The 16,500-nt window shown below is 41.7% G+C and overlaps 1 protein-coding gene across 6 annotated transcripts in view; it reads left to right on the top strand.

The window, feature by feature from the left end:
- ralgapa1 (Ral GTPase activating protein catalytic subunit alpha 1) overlaps nucleotides 1-16,500 on the top strand; it is a 109,401-nt gene that overhangs the window by 14,774 nt on the left and 78,127 nt on the right. For 3 of the 6 annotated variants that reach the window (XM_074691914.1, XM_074691913.1, XM_074691915.1), the window contains exons 12-21: nucleotides 1,055-1,126; nucleotides 1,233-1,381; nucleotides 1,505-1,628; nucleotides 2,083-2,229; nucleotides 2,357-2,447; nucleotides 5,172-5,336; nucleotides 7,357-7,503; nucleotides 10,132-10,332; nucleotides 15,843-15,967; nucleotides 16,058-16,292. In XM_074691914.1, coding sequence (XP_074548015.1) covers nucleotides 1,055-1,126; nucleotides 1,233-1,381; nucleotides 1,505-1,628; nucleotides 2,083-2,229; nucleotides 2,357-2,447; nucleotides 5,172-5,336; nucleotides 7,357-7,503; nucleotides 10,132-10,332; nucleotides 15,843-15,967; nucleotides 16,058-16,292 — 1,456 coding nt within the window. Of the gene's footprint in view, nucleotides 1-1,054; nucleotides 1,127-1,232; nucleotides 1,382-1,504; nucleotides 1,629-2,082; nucleotides 2,230-2,356; nucleotides 2,448-5,171; nucleotides 5,337-7,356; nucleotides 7,504-10,131; nucleotides 11,962-15,842; nucleotides 15,968-16,057; nucleotides 16,293-16,500 lie in introns of all 6 variants that reach the window. The other 3 variants (XM_074691911.1, XM_074691912.1, XM_074691916.1) reach the window with 3 other exon arrangements.

The raw sequence follows: 16,500 nt of genomic DNA, 5'->3' as shown, positions 1-16,500 counted from the left end.
TGGCCAGCTAATTAAAGACGGGTTTACCCAAAATCACACAAAAACAAAGCTCAGCTTCTTTCATTACATCCAAGAAAAAAGACAGGCAGAGTTTAACACTCAGTTTTTGGGGCTATTTTACTAACAGTAAGGATAAAAACTAGGAACTTACACTAAATTCATCCTGGTTTCTGAATGCTTATCATCCCTCAACTGTTACTTGAGTGTAAAAGCTCCCACAATTATTGCCAACATGAACATTTATGCAACATAAATTTCTTCTAATGGAGTCAAGATCAACTGGAAATTTATAGCAGCCCTCCGCTTCTGGCAGTTTTCATTAATTATAAACTATATGTTCAGACTTTCTACCTACTAATCATTGCAAACACAGCATGAGACATTCAAAAGTTTAAATTTTCTTCATCCAGTCAAGTGAAAAAGCAGATTTACACAACATTGCAGCTGTAGCTACTATACACTCAGTGCAGCCTTCCAAATAGGGATTTTTTTTTTCATTTTATCGTCGCTGTAAGCTTTTTACAATCCAAGTAGATGCTCTTCCTCTGACAGTGGATATCTTGCAGTCATACATCCCAGACAACAAAGAAAGACATAAAAACAGAGAAAGTCAAAGTGCATCCAGCTCATACAAAGCTTTAGCTGTAACACAGATGGTCTCTTCAGTTCAGATGCTGTCAGTGCTGGAAACCACAGAGTCTATAGGATCGAACAGAGGAGGTTTTAAGGGTCGCTGTATTACTGTGTTGAATTTTTATTACCTTTGTCCGCTTCCAGCGGTCAGTTCTGTGGTTCGTTGTCACTTCAGTCCTCTGTAAGATTAATACCTGCCTGCTGTGCTTCCCTGCTTTACCCCCTGTGCAGGCTACAACCATATGACTCTAAAGTCATAAAATAATTCATATGAACGAAAAGTTAACTCTAACTAATCTGTTTCAATTGTGTCATTTTGCTCATCAATATTTCTACAGACACTTTGTCCAAAGGACCATATTCATAGTGGCAGCATCACTGTTAGTGCAAACTGTGTGCTTATGCTTGATCTCTCCCACAGGGAATGAACAAAGTGGTGGACAGTGAATTGTTGGAGTACAGTGTTCATGCTGGAGTTCAGACTACACTACAGGTAGGTCCCTACAAGTTTATAATCCCACTGGCACTCCTCCATCTTAACGTTGTCTTCTCCTGGCATTAAAACTACTTAACATGTTGGTGACTTTCTTATTTTTCAGGTATTTATCACCCACTCCTCAAATGTTTTCCTTTTGGAGCCAGCCAACGACATCAAGATCCTTTTAGAGGAGCACGTTGACATGTGCAAGAGAGTCCTGAACATCTACCGCAGCCTCGTCATGCATGAGACCATGGACCAGAAGTCATGGTAATAAAAAAGATAGAAAAAGAAATCAGACCAGATACTCAATGAAATTTTTATTAACAATTTGAAAGACACTTAAGCTTCCATTATATTTTTTATTAATGCTCGTAATGTTTGTGTTTATAGGGAGCAGATTTTACTGGTTCTACTGAGGGTGACAGAGTCAGTGATGAAGAGACCTCCATCCATCATGCCCCACGGCAAGAAGAACAACACACTGTCAGGAAGACTGGCTGGACCTATCTTTCAGGTGAACTGCAAAACCTACATGATGCATGATATCCAAAGTGTTATCAGGGAAATGGATAGTCTGCCTGCATAAATAGAATAAACATGTTCAAACTTTGTAGCAGCGTGATGAAAAAACTGTTTGTTAAGGACAGAGTGTGCTCTGAATAATTTACCATCTTGTCCTCAGGAACAATATGAAAATGTTGCTGCAGCGGATTAAAAAACTCAGATGAATGTTATTCTCCTGCACAATCCAAGCAAAAACAGTCATACACTGTTTTATTAAATAAAACTCATCTTGAATTTGAAAACATGATATAAAACTTTGAAGACAATCGTATAGGAATCACAAAATATGAAATATGGGAGGAAAAAAAATAACACACAGCTTTACAGTTTCGATCTGTATAGTCAGTTGACAGTGACTTTATTTTCTTTGTAGCTACAATAACATCTCATGTCTTTATTGTCAGACCCTGATAGTTGCCTGGATTAAGGGGAATCTAAACGTCTACATCAGCAGAGAGCTGTGGGATGACCTCCTCTCTGTTCTCTCCTCCCTCACCTGCTGGGATGAACTGGTCACTGAGTGGTCACTCACCATGGAGACGCTCACCAAGGTGACTGATCTTGTTTCACTCATGTTATCCTACAAGTCTTGTGTCATTAGTTAGGATTCATGTATGATGTTTTAATACAGGTCATTTGATCTGACTTTTTGTAACTCATCATGCCTTTGTGTCTCAGGTGTTGGCCAGGAACTTATACAGTGTGGATCTGAACGAGCTCCCTCTGGACAAACTGAGTGAACAGAAGCAGAAGAAGCATAAAGGAAAAGGTCGGTCAGTCTTGAGAAACCCTTTGGTATGTTTTGTTAACCATCATGTGAAATCATGCTGAACACACCAACAGTTGATCTGATGGTTTGTCAGTGAGTGGGTTAAAGGCTGAGGTCATTTATTTTGCTCCAGAAAAGGTCACATGAGAGAGGCATGATGAGTCAGGGAAGAACATCATGTAACATATGACACTTGGGGTCAAACTTTGCAGAAGTCTCAGTTTCTATCCGAACAAACCTAAACAAAGTCCAAGAGTTATAGACTTAAATAGAGGCAGCTGCCTTTTTAAAATATCCCTATCTTAATTTTTTTATAATATGTCAACCCCTTAATGCTTGAATTAATTTACAGTTATATTTAAAAAAATGTCTTTATGTGTTTTTAAATTTTTTTTTTTTGTGTGTTTTACAGATGCTAAATTCAATGGAGATTGTAAATTGAATATAGCAAGTCAAGTCAAACTTTGTTAATATAGCACATTTTAAAACAACCCAAACAAAGTTCTGTTCAAGCTTAAAAACACAATAAAATAAAAAGAAAAACACAATCAATAAAAACATGGATGTTAAAATAATTTAGAGCAGACAATAGTTAAAAATAAGTTCTATGATATCTATTAATATAATAAGTTCACCCTCTGACTGATATTTGTTTTGACATAGTGCATTTGATACTATCCATGGTGTGTGTAGAATATGAATCAATAAGTCAATAAGCATTAGCGGGATACAGAGGTCATCTCAGCTGCAGTGGGACCTGAGGGGGTATGTCACAAGCTTGTGACAACAGGCATCAAGGGGTTAAGCTGTCGTATGAACAGTTTCTGTGGAGTAATCCAAAGTTAACTGATGAAAACATTTTCACAACACAATCCTTAAAGCACCTGTTAGGACTTTGTGCTCAACGTGTAAAAAAAATACCTAATTTCAACTTAATTTTAACACTCACACGTCAGACTCATTAAAAATCTTTGCCAGGGAAAATTGAACAGAAGTGATTTCTGTTTATGGAGTCTGTTGCCTTAACTAACACCAACCCCTGTCAGTGGTTTCAGGCTTGGCAAAAAAAAAAGTGTAGAGAAAAAATGTATATCTTATGCTAGGGGTCTGGTTTTCTTTCTTACATCATAAAGAGACATCAAAAGTAATTTTTGTCTGTTTTTGTTGCCAACACAAAATCCTTGCAGGAACTCCAAAATTGTATGCTAAGAGTAAAAAGTGAGAAAACGACTCTATTCATCAATTCTAGTCTTAAATACTTATTCTGCTCCTGTAGAATAACACTGCACAGACAATTTAAAGGATAAAGTATGACGGTAGAAGGTAATGTTTTTGTGTATAATAAAAAGCAAAAGCAAAACAGCAAAAAAGAAATTTATCACAAAAAAAAATATTTGCACTGACTTAATCCCTGTTCCCGTAGATAGGGATTATCAGTCTACGTCATCATAAAGATGCGCACACATCTTGACCGCAGAAGCAGCGTTCAGCTCCATTCATTCAGGCTAGTTAACGTATTTTGAACACTAATTTCAACCTGTTCGGTGCAGTTTTTCTGTGGACAGCTGCCAAAAACAATACTACACAATAGAGGCAACTTCTGTCAAATTATGACCGTTACAGCGCAACTGGTGTTTCGGCGTTATTTGCAATCATGCTAACTGGTGACTTTCAGCCGACGGCAGTGGTGATTAACGGCCGAGAGTCACCAGTTAACAGGGTCACACTTTACACTGATACACCAGCGACGTCTGCGTGTCCCATCTTTATCCAACCTCAGTTAATAAGTTTTGACTGCAGACAAGCAATATTAACTGCTCATACTCAAAATACAGATTTGACTTTGCTTACTCAATAAAATGAGTTGGTTTGGGGGTAAGGTTATGACCAAACATGGACTCAATATAGACAGTAAACAATGAGTGAACCTATAAATCATGATTAACAGAAACAGATTTTATGGCTAAAGTAAAATTAGGGAATATTATGAAACGATGTTTACATCCTGGTCTGTCACACACTGGTAAGTGTCCATGGATAATGCAGACATGAGCATCGAGTGAGAGTTGTGTTTCCTCTCTAGGTACATGCTAGGTTTCTCTGCTAAAAACTTCTGTCCACCTAATATCTGTCCACTTCCTGATCTCTTCTGTCCACTCACTGCTACTTCACAAACCAGGGAGCATTTTACCGTCCGTCAAAGTGAGAACATTAAGTTAAAAAATGTGTTTTTTGGTGGTTAACTCCTCCACATCGGTTGACAAACCATGATACTCGGCAGTGCTTCTGCACCCAAGTTACGCACGCATCCGCCGTTGTTGAGAAACAAATAGTTCCACTATATGTGTTGGTCTTTATTACTGCTGTCGCATGGGAAGTGACGAAATGTTTCAACCAATCAAGCCTGCAGTGTTCCTAGCTCCACCATCTGGAGTCGACCGGTATGTCTGGCACCCCAACAAAAGGGTACCAAAAAGTGGCGTGGTATGGGTCAGTAATTTGGGGATCTGTCCAAGTTTTAGTCAAAGTAAATGCCACAAAATGTGTGCCGTACCAAGACAAACAAAACTGACCCGCTTGGTGGAAACAGATCTAGCAGATTTAGATCTACTGTTCCACAGGCCTCTCTTTATATAGAATTCAGTTACTCCAGAACCAGATCTCAAGTGGGCACACTTAAATATGCATCAGGAAATAATGTTTCACGCTATCCATCTTCCCCAGGCATAGGTTCAGAGGGCCAGCGACAGATCGTGGACCGTTCCTTCTCCAAAGGCTGGAGCAGAGACCAACCAGGCCAAGCAGCAGCCATGAGGCAGCGCAGCGCCACCACTGCTGGCTCACCAGGCATCGAAAAGGCCAGGAGTATCGTCCGCCAGAAGACTGTGGGTCAGTATCTCTCCTCTAGGTGACTGTAAACTTCAAAAGAGTGTGAAAGGGAGAGGAAACATTAAACAGCAGAGGCCTGTCTTTCCTCAGCGCACTTCAGAAGCTTCCTCTCCCTCTTATATCAGTTGTTTTTGATCAGGTGCCTCCTCCTCCTCCCCTCCAGCAAGTGGTGTATGCTTACTGTCAGTCCTCCTCCTTGTTGGAGCAGATGTTTATGCAGATCAGACAGAGTTCTTGACTATAAAGTCAAACCAGGAGATTATCGTGGTGTAAGTCAAACCCAAGGAAGAGCTTAGAAGATAGACCCGTTGAGCCCTCTGCACACTGAGTCTGTTTTCTGTCTGGAATTGCTGCACATTCAGAAATTACTTCAGTTTCATCATGTGTTAAACATGTCAGCGAACTGAATCTGAAACTTTTGTCCATCTGAACAGTTTCAATCTTCTGCATAGTCTTACATCTGTCCATGTAATTTATGTAATCATAAGTCTGCCCTAAAGAATTATGGACAATGGACCTAATTCTTATATGTTACTCTGGAGCTCATTCAACTTAAGGTAAAGTTCTCCTTGCACTTATCTTGTTTTCTGGAGAGGATGGACCCAGTTTCTTCTTTTCGTCTTCCAATAAGTTACAGCACCACAAAACTGTTCCCACCGTTCAGTGACTCTGTTATGTCTCAGACTACAGTTTCTCATAATGTGTAGACTTAGTGTGCAAGGTTTCTGTGACTTTTTTCATTTGAAAACTGATCCAGAAAATGCATCCAGAAAAGAAAACAGGCTTCTCATTTTTAAACTGAAATAAAACAGACTGCCTTAGAAGAGTAGCTGTGATAGCATTTCGGTAGTTTTACACCACATTAATTGTTCTAAAGGTTAGTTTTTCCAGTGAGAAGAGCTCTGCAAAATGCTTCCCTTTACAGGCAGAGAAACGTCATTTCAATCTCTCGTTTGCTGTCAGGTCCCAAGTTTTAAAGCGACCAACAAAAGAAGTAAATTTCAAAGCAGTTTTTGGTAAAATTCCAACACCAACTACAAAAAATGGATTTTCAGGTTTGGTTAACGTTCTGACTCTTTCTCGATCTGCACATTATTGTGTTGTGTGATGCACAGTGGGTCATCTCAACAAGTCTCAAGACTCAAGAAGTCATGCCAAAACTTTGGCCCTTAACATGTTCTGTTCAAGTGTCCCAACACATGTTGGGACACATTTTTTAAATATGTAAAGACAACAAAAATGCACACACGCTAATTAGCCTTCTTGCAGGTGTGCAGTTGTTGGGTTTTTTTTTGCATATACAACAGTCAGCTTATTTAAAATTATTACAGAGTAAAAATTTTAGAATAAGCTGCCTAGTGTAAAGCAAAATTGTTCACCTGTGTGTGACCCCTAAAGGATGTTTTTATTGTACAAAGTGCAAAGCTGCCCCAGCCGCTCACTGTCTCACTGTCTTTCCTCCAGAGCTAACCCTGTTTCACTCTTTCCTCCAGAGCTAACCCTGTCTCACTCTTTCCTCCAGAGCTAACCCTGTCTCACTCTTTCCTCCAGAGCTAACCCCGTCTTACTGCCTCCTGTACCTCCCGTCTTCCTTCTTTTACTCCCTCCCTCTGACTTTTCTCAATTTCTTCTCTCTGCACTGTCCTGTCATATAATTGCTAATTTCCTGATTTTTCTTCCCCATTACCTCCCCATGCTTTGTCCTCTTCCTGCACTAATGATCCTCTTTAATTCACTTTCCTCTACTTATTTGTGTCATGCTATTCCTTTCTCTACACATCCCAAAATGTGTCTTTTTTCTCTTTTCCTGCTGTCTTGATGTTAGTTTCATTCCTTTCACTTTTCCATTCTCCCCTGTACATCCCTCTTTCTTTCACTCATTTCCTCTCCCAACTTGTGAAGTAATACTGTCTTACCTCCTCGGATGTCTCTCTCTAGATGCCGTCTTTGCTTTCCTTTCCTGTCTCATACTCTTCCCCCTTATTCTTCCTCTCTTCTATCTGTTTCCCCTCCTCTTCAGCCCTGCGTAGCTGTTCTACGGGGGACTCTCTGCTGTCCTCAGCCTTTATCCGCAGTGCTAAGAGTGCTCCTGCTCTGGCTCCGCCTCTTCCTGTCCTCCTTCACCACCACCACCCTTTACTACCCCCCCTTGCCGACCAGCTGGCAGGTACACACTCTCTGCACTACCTGTCTGCCTGCGTCACTCCCTGCCTGCACACATGATTTCTGTGTATCAGAAACTGTTACTCCACGCTCTGCATCTTTTCTACCTGCTCTTTAAAGTGCAGCAACAGTTTGCATGTGGTCCATCAGAAATTTTTTTTTTCCTTTTTGATCTGCAGCCTGGATGGTTTGTGTGTTTCAGAAATATTAGTGCAGTGGTTGACTCTTTCTCCTGAGGAAATGCAGTAATGTCATCAGCAGTGCTTGGCATTTGCATGGTAGACGATCAGAGAATGCTCCAACTTGACATTCAAATCCTCTTTTATTTCAAGACAGAAAGTAGATAAAAAAAGGTTTTGAAAAAAGACATTTTTGGTGAATGATTTGGACTGTTATGTAGCTGATGTCTGAAACTCAGTCTCAGTGTATAGCTGACAAAATGTCAAACTGTAAGCAAGTGATTCGGTTTGATTCTTTTCCTAAAGTTTCTGCTCCAGCTCCAGTAGTTGGTGCTACGTTAGTATCCTGTAAGAAGATGAAGTAGTGTGTAGCTTTTGCTGAAGAAAGCATGAAACCTGACCTGTCTGTTCGGCCTGTTTGCCTGTTTGATCGCCTATGACAGCATCTTTATCTGCCTGACTGCCCACATGCACTTCCCTCTGTGACGCCTGTCACTTGGTGTACCAGCATTATTTTTTATCACAGCGGAAGCATCCATTCCTCATTCATCATTCTTTTTGATGTACCTGTCACCCATGTCCTGTGTTACTTCAGTGGTGTATGTTTTTTTATGCATGGTATTTTATTGAACTACTAAAGGCAATAATGATTGATTTTACGTCAGCATGTCCTTGATATAGATTAGTGTGTGGTTAGTGTTTTCTCTAAATGTTTTGATCTCATTTACACTCATCGGCCACTTTACTGGTAGAGCCTGGCTGGACCCTCATTTGCCTTCAGAGCTGCCTTAATGCTTTGTGGCACAGATTCAACAGGGTGCTGGAAACATTCCTCTGAGATTTTGGTTCACACTGACCAGAAAGCTTGACACATCTGGATATATTCTCTTTTATTGGACCATTCTCTGTAAAACCCTAGAGGTGGTTGTGTCTGAAAATCCCAGTTTGTCTGATACTCAAACCAGCACCCATGCTAGGTTCTGAGTCACTTAGATAACCTTTCTTGTCAGTTCTGATGCTGATAAGATATTTGCATTAAGGAGTAGTTGAACAGGTGTACCTTTAAGTGGCCAGTGAGTGTATGTTGTTACAGCATTAAAAATGTATCCATTATTTACCATTAGACATCCCATCACAGTGAAACTGGACAAACTGGCACAGTGTCATTCCACATGGTCAACGTTTTAAATGTAAAGAATTACCGTAATTTCTGGACTATAAGCTGTTACTGTTTTCTCACACTTTGAACCCTGTGGCTTATACAATGGTGCAGCTAATTTAAAGATTTTTTCATGGCTGTAAGGGGGCGCTCTTTAGGTCGAACTAATTAAGCAACAATTATCTCCCATGATCTTTGAAAGAAGAGAGACAAACAGAGTGACCCGTGGTGAAGAGGAGAAACACAGTCAGAGCCCACGGTCACACCAGAGCTCACCATACAAAGCCCTGAGGAGTTTATTTCAGATCTACAGAAAAAGGCATAGACCTGTTTTATTTTCATGTGGGGCTTTTTGTTTTAAACAAATATAAATATTTTGGACATTGTTTTTTGAGTATTATGCTAATTTGGGCTTTATTTTATGCATATAGGCCTAATTAGAATAAAAGAATTATTTTACACCCAGAATCACCCTTTAGTTTATTTTTGCTTTACATTTAGATGAATAAGCAACAACAAAAATATGCATGACTTCGGCTTTAGTGTTACAATTTAATTTTGATGTAATCCAGCGCCCAGGTTTGAAAAGTTACAGCAGAATATCTTCAGATAATTTACTCTACACCTGTGAACTCGGTCAGAGAGCAAACAGATGGAAATTGATGCTGATCCAGAATCAGACCACGCTGTGACAGCTAAGAGGGATGTGTTCTCCTGAATGGCTTTTACTAACGGCTTTCTGACACAATTCTCCTGCAGTTTCATCTGGCGTCTGCACAGGCAGCATTAATATTGTTTCAGTGATAGAAGCAAAGTAGCAAGATATTAACCTAGGTCTATTATCTTTATATTTTGGGGGTCAAAGTGTGATGGTGCAAACATCGGGCTGACCTCTCCCTGTGTAAATATCTCATTTGTGCGGCTTATGGTCAAGGATTTCTTTTCTAAATTTAGTTGGTGTGCCCAATAGTTCAGAAATTACAGTAATTTTGATTTTTAGATCAGAATTGAAAATCCAGGGATTTTTTTATACTTATTTGTCACATCCTGTCCAAAGACCTCAGCTGTTTTTATTGTTAGAGTAGACATCTGAACGAAAGCTTGGCCTGACGTTTTCTGTTTCTGACTCTAATTCAGGCTTGTTGTTTACATTTTGTTGAAGTGTCTTGTGTCTTTTGCATTTTTTCACACAGTAGTGTGCCTGTCTGTCTATGTCTCTAGTCTTGTATCTGTCTCCATGTACCCCCCTCTCCTCTCTAACCTCATCCCCCTCTCATTTCCCTCTTATTACCAGACCTTGAGGACCCGCCAATCACGCTGTCTTCCCGCACCGCCAGGATGCGCCACTCCTCCCAGAGCGACGAGACCCCTCCCATCTCATGTTCTGAGGTCTTCCAGGCAGTGGCTTGTGAACTGGACCCCGCTCCATCCTCCCTGGCTCGGAGCAGCAGTGCTTCTGACATCATGGAGCCTTTCATCGCTGAGCGGGTCAAAGGTGAAGACCCCGAGAGGGATCCCAATTCAACCCCCGACCCCCCCCAGCACCACTCCACAACTTCTTTCTCACCCACAGCCAACAGCCACGCAGCTCAGCCACTCCCACACACCCCCACCTCACCCTCTCCCACCCCATTCACCTCCACCAACGGTGTTATCTCCCTGTCTTCAGAGGGGCGAGATGATAGTAGTGTGTACGACCAGTTCTGGCATCAGATTGGCTCTAGAAGCCGGGGGTCGAGTACTGATTGGGTAAGCGACTGGGATTCTGCCTTCACCTGCTCATCTGAGAAGGAAATTGATGCAGAAGAAGGGGAAACTAGGGCTGGGGCAGAGGAGGATGATTTGTTCTCTTCTATCAGGGATTACCTCACTAACAAAGGAGCTGAGAAAAAAGAGGAGGGGGGAGAAGTAGACAGTCCCAGTGTTTCTGTAGAAAATAGTGTTGTAACTGTACCAGTGCCTGTCCAAACGGGGATAGCAAGGACTCAGGTGGAATACACAGGACAGGTGGGAGAGACCAGACAGGTGGTCAGAGAGGACAGACAGGTAAGTAAGTCTGTGAGGCACAGCAGCGTTGACTCAGCCGAGGAGAGTGAGGCAGAGCAGCGCAGCATCTACGAGTGCCTGGAGCTGCAGTGTGAGTGGCCGAATGGAAAGGGAAGTTTAGAGAGGCACGCTGGAGAGAGAAAGGGAGGAGGAAACTCTGAGAGGTCAACAGGACTGGAAGGGAAACGTGATGTGTGGAGAGAAACAGGAATAGAGAGTCAATACGAGAAAGAAAGGTCCAGTTTGATCAAGCAAGACCCAAACTCCGTAGAGTCCAGCACTGAATCAAATAAATCCCCTCAAACTTCAGACCCAGGCAAGGCAAAGGGGTCCAGAGGTGCCAAGAAGCATCATTTAGGGGGCGTTCATGTCAGTTTTAGACCCTCTACTGAGTCCGTCCAGTTCCACAATCCCCTGGAGAGTAAAGAGGCTCACTGGAAAGCCAGACTTCGCCGCCTCAGTCATTTCCACACGCACAGCCACTCAGCTGGGGACAGACCTGGGGCTGGAGCTGGGGCAGGGTCAGGAGCCAAAGTAGGAACAGGGGTTACAGGTAAGTTTGTGTCTGTGGCTGGGATTAGCCATAAAGGAGGGGCTCATGAGAAGCTAGCTTCTGGGACTGTTGTGGATAGCAGCGGGGCAGGGAGCACGGCACCCACTGGAGGCCTGGAAAACAGGGCTGGGACTGAAGGGGACAGGGACAAACATCATTCTGGGTCCAGTGTGGGGTCCAGCTCAGGCCCTGAGACCCACTCAGAGTTGTCCTCGAGCAGCTCAGCAGGTGTTTCATCAGGGGTGCGCGGGCGTTTGGGACGCTCTGCGCTGCGATCTCGAGCCTCTCGCTCAAGATCCCAGGAGCCTGGCAGCACTTCCTCGAGACACCACCAGGGGGCTCTCCTCGGTGGCGTTTATAAGAGTATGGTTCATGCTCTGTCCTCAAAGCCCCGGCCTAGAGGTCAGGGATCATCTCAAGGCTCGTCACCACAGAGGCAGGGCCGGGCAGCTATGGGCGATGCCTCGCTAAGAGACCTCTACTCCCATGTCCTGGGCTACTTTGGAAGAAAGACGACCCTGCCAGGTGAGGATCGCAACGAGCGAAGTGCTCACAGAGGACACAGCAGATACAACAGCAACTTTGGAAAGACAGATATCAGCACTACACAAACACCAGCAACTCTCTTTTCCTTTTTGGCTGTTTTAACTGGTTTGTTATGATGGAATGATGTTTTTTTTGGCTGACACTCATCATCTTGCTGCTGGACTGAAATTCAAACTCCCTGTTGATGTGTTTTTCTTGAACGAAGCCCCTCCTCCAGCCTGCCTCCTGTCAAGGATTCCCCCTCCTCCTCCTCCCATACCTGTCTACCTGTTCCTTCGACTCGGACACCCCCTCCCTCTTCATCTTCCTCCTCTTCTCTCTCCTCCAAGGGCTTTGGGATTTTAACCTTCTCTTCCCTTTACCCTCTTCTCCGCCTTTTCCTCCCCCTCCTCGGTGTTGCATGCCGCCTCCTGGTACCTCCTTCGCCTCCCTGGACTCCGGCCCCTCTTCAGCTACACAGGAAGAAAGAGAAAAGTACAAGAAATGACGAAGTTAAAGACAAATAGACATCACTTGGATTTACATAAAACCTCATAGAAATCCCTGAATGCTTCAGTACAGGTCTTCATTAGTGTCATATGTGTTAATCTGAAAGATGAGCTCATGAGGATTTTACTTAAGCCATTAATTTAAGAAGAGCAAACGTGGTGCTTTATGCAGCTGTAAAAACAGTTGTTTCTCACACCACTAGAGGGCAGGATGAGACCTTTTGTAAGGACTGAAATCTTTGACGGTAGTTTAGAACAAAGTTTTTATGAATAAGTAAAGTTTTTGGATTTGAATGTGCTATCTTTAATGGTTATTTGCCTTGCACACTGACACAAGATAATATCACGTGAATTTGAACTAGCAGCACCCTTCCAGACACGGCTGAACTGGTTTCAGTTTTTCTGTGTGCGGCTCACCTCTTTGATAAAACAGTAATCCCTCACCCCCAAAACATATTGATTACTAATGTTGATTCTTTAATCAGATCCTGGTCCAGGTTCAGGTTTCTAACTTCACCTTTAAAATCACAGTTGATTATCTTCAACCCAATCATCCACCTTTCAACACAGGTTTTAACTAAATGTTATATGTTATGTCTTTGTGGTTGTTTGTCCACTTTTACCTAAACTCTGACTGCTCACAGTCATTGTCCGTCTTCCTTTAACACAGTTTATTTTAAATCATTTTATTACTTTTGATGTATTCAAATAATTAAATTTACGTAGTATTTTTTTCTTACATTTTGTTCAGAGGTAACAGCAAAAAAAATCATTAAAGATGATTCTTCATACCTTTTCTAGTTAAGACAGTTTGATTTTAAACTATTTTCTTCTGATTTGCAATAACTTACACAGAACACGAGGTCAAGCAGTGAAGACATGCTCCCATTTCTGTGTTAAGGCCTTACTGCTAAGTGAATAGAAAGGGAGGTGTACGTTATCGTTCCAGCACTACAGCTACTTCACTGGTTTTAGTGTTGTACAACCTTCCCAAGAATGACTTCTTAAGGAGTTCAGTCATTCACTTAAAATTGTCCGTTTTGAAGATGGTGTTTCCTACACCTTAATACAGGGGTGCCAACATATGGCCACATATGGCTCTTTGCCTTTTTGATGTGCGGCTCTTTGATCCATTCATTGGAAAAAAATATTATATTGTTATCAGTAGTGGTGTGCCAATCAATCTAAAATATTGATATATTGATGCCAACGTTGTGATCAGTATTGATCAATACTTTGGTGATGAGATTGATACTTAAGTTTCGGTTTCTTTTCTCCACATCGCTAATGTGCTTATAGCTATCTAGATGGATAGAACTTTATGTCTTCTGCAGTAAAAACAGAAATTTGTCTCTGACACGGCTCCAAGTACAAATTGAAATACACTTACAAACACATGAGAGGAAGTGTGTTTTTGATGTGGCTCTTTGTAGTACCGCAGTAATGTTTGTGGCTCTTGGTCACTGACTTGTTGGCCACCCCTGCCTTAATAAGTACAAGGGAACATGTAAAGACAATTTTTTGATAGAATATTTTTTTTTTAATGTTACTACTTTCATACAATGCATCAAAAATAGCCAAATATGAAGCTTGCCCAAACGTTTATGAGTGAGACAGCGATGTAGTGTTAACTACCTGAGACCCAAACTTTTGTCTGGAGTGCGTTTTTTTATTTGTCCTTGCTATGTAGGTTCAGTAAGAACCTACATAGCAACTTTGTACAGGAAGTTTGGTTATTTTTGTTTTGAGTTTGCTATTAGTTAGTTGTTATTAGTGTTATTGTACTTAAATATGCAGTTTTTTCCCACTGAAATGTCTGTAATGTTGTGATATCACCAAAAGATTACATGAGCAGTGTCTCTAAATGTGACTTAAAGGACAAAGTTGGAAAAAAAAAAAAGAAGTATCATTGGTCTGAGAGGCAGGAATGTAATGTCCACATACAAGGACACAGGGTCTCAGGAGGATAAGAAATCTTTTGCTGAAAATATTAGAATTTAAAAACATAGGTTAGGTGGAGGTTACAGTTATTGTTCATAATAGGAGAAATAATTCTCAGTCTGTCAATAAGAGTCTTTTTAAGCACTCCACATTCTGGGGATCAAACAGAACATGAAAACGTTTGGTTGTCCTTTGAGCTTGTTAGAGGCCTCGCTGTATGAAAATCTTCTCATGTATGTTGTTTCAGTGATGGCATGGCAAATAACCATTACAGATTAATAGGTGAGCTGTAGATGCTGGAAAATAACATCCAGGCTTTAAAAATGTATGGTTTGAATAACACACTAATGTTCACTGTAATGTTAGATGTTAATCATAGTTTCAGTGTTTAATTTAGTTTGTTTGCTGCTAACTACAGCCCTCTCTGTGATCACCACCACAGGTTCTGAATCTTTCAGTGAGAAGCTCTAACTTGGATGAGCGAGAAAAAGTTTGTGCTAACTTCAGAGGTGTTAAAGTTTTGCCTTGTTTCACATCATAACATTCAGGACACTGTCAGTGATGTCAGATTGTACTTTCAGAGTTATGCCGTTTGCATCATTCAAGCTGTTTTGAACTTTCACCAGCGAGGTGGCAGCAAAGCAAAGGCTTTATTCTTGTGTTCATGAGAAGGTTTATTGATTTGTCCTTAGCCCTGGCACTGAGATATACTCCTAATCTGCCTCTGTCAGCTCCACCAGCCACAGCTTCAGGAGGCAAAGAATAGCGAGGCAGTCATCCCATCTTTGGGACACTCTCAGAGTTCACAGACCCACACTGACCGCTGTCATCGCTACCTAACTGCAACATATCTCCTAGAAGTTAACGTGCACTAATCCAGGCCTCTGACATGCTGCCTGTTTGGACTAAACAAGGTGACACGTGCTCTTTTGTGCATGGTGTGAATTAACTCCTGCATTGCTTTTCTGGTGGGTTTGCCTGCTGTGTTGTGGCTTATTTTAACAGTCTTTTGCTAACTTCAGGTTTCTACAGCACACACACATCGGGACTGTTCTCACTGATCAGAGAGAGATGCTCTAGTTGTAGCATTTTGATGTAATTAAAAAAAAAAGTTAGGATATTCCTAATACACTGATGCACATTATCAACCTTATGGCCATCAGAAAGTCAGACATAGTCTTAAATCTCAGGAACTTGTCAGAATTTGTTCTTTGTTTCCATGTGTTTCAATCTCTCACTGTCATTGTGTGTTTGTCATTTCCTTCTTAGTATAAATGCCACATCCCACCTCCTGGCAGGTGTGTTTGTGTGTGTGTATCTCTGAATTTCTATCCATCTTTTCTTACTTTTGTCTCTGTGTGTACGTGTGTGAGTGTGTGTGCTCCCTACCTTTGATTGTCTTCATATATCTCACTCTCTGTTTGTTTCTAGTGAACAAAGAGGAGGTGGTCCAGAAAGCCCGTCCAGTCTCCAGTGATGTTGGAAGCAGCAATCCAAACTTCTCAGACCTCATGGATGAATTCATCCAGGAGAGGCTGAGAGCCAAAGGGACAGCGGTGAGAGCGACAAACATGAAGACTGTCTAGGAATAACAGATTAAGCTCTATAGTAGCTGATATTAAGGTTGTTAATTCTTTGATACACAGGGCCGTCGTGGCAGCAGCCCAGGAAGCCTTGAGGTTCCCAGAGACCTACCGGAGCTCCTGGAGGCGAGTCAGAGTCCTGGATCACGACCCTCAGATGATCTCCGTCCTATCGATGATCCAGGGGTTCCCTCTGAATGGACGTCACCAGCTAGTGCGAGTGGTTCTGATGTGGTTAGCTCTGACAGCCAATCAGACTCCTTTAACGCCTTCCAGTACTCCACCTGCAAGTTTGACAGTAAGAAATAATGTGACCTTTTTCATATGTGTATTGAGTTTAAAAACAAAATTATTGGTATTATTTTATGATCACATGGATGAAACACATATTTATACTATTATTAAACCTTTATTTAACCAGAAAAAAGACTCACTGAGATTAAAAAAAGAGTGTCCTGGCCAAGACAGCAGCAGCACCACAAACACAAATCAAATTATGCACAACA

This window comes from Halichoeres trimaculatus, unplaced genomic scaffold (assembly GCF_033239565.1).
Source record: "Halichoeres trimaculatus isolate MK-OKI-2021-1 unplaced genomic scaffold, fHalTri1.1 fHalTri1_scaffold_17, whole genome shotgun sequence".
Classification (NCBI taxonomy): Eukaryota; Metazoa; Chordata; class Actinopteri; order Labriformes; family Labridae; genus Halichoeres; species Halichoeres trimaculatus.
This window is presented reverse-complemented; position numbering and strand designations above follow the sequence as displayed.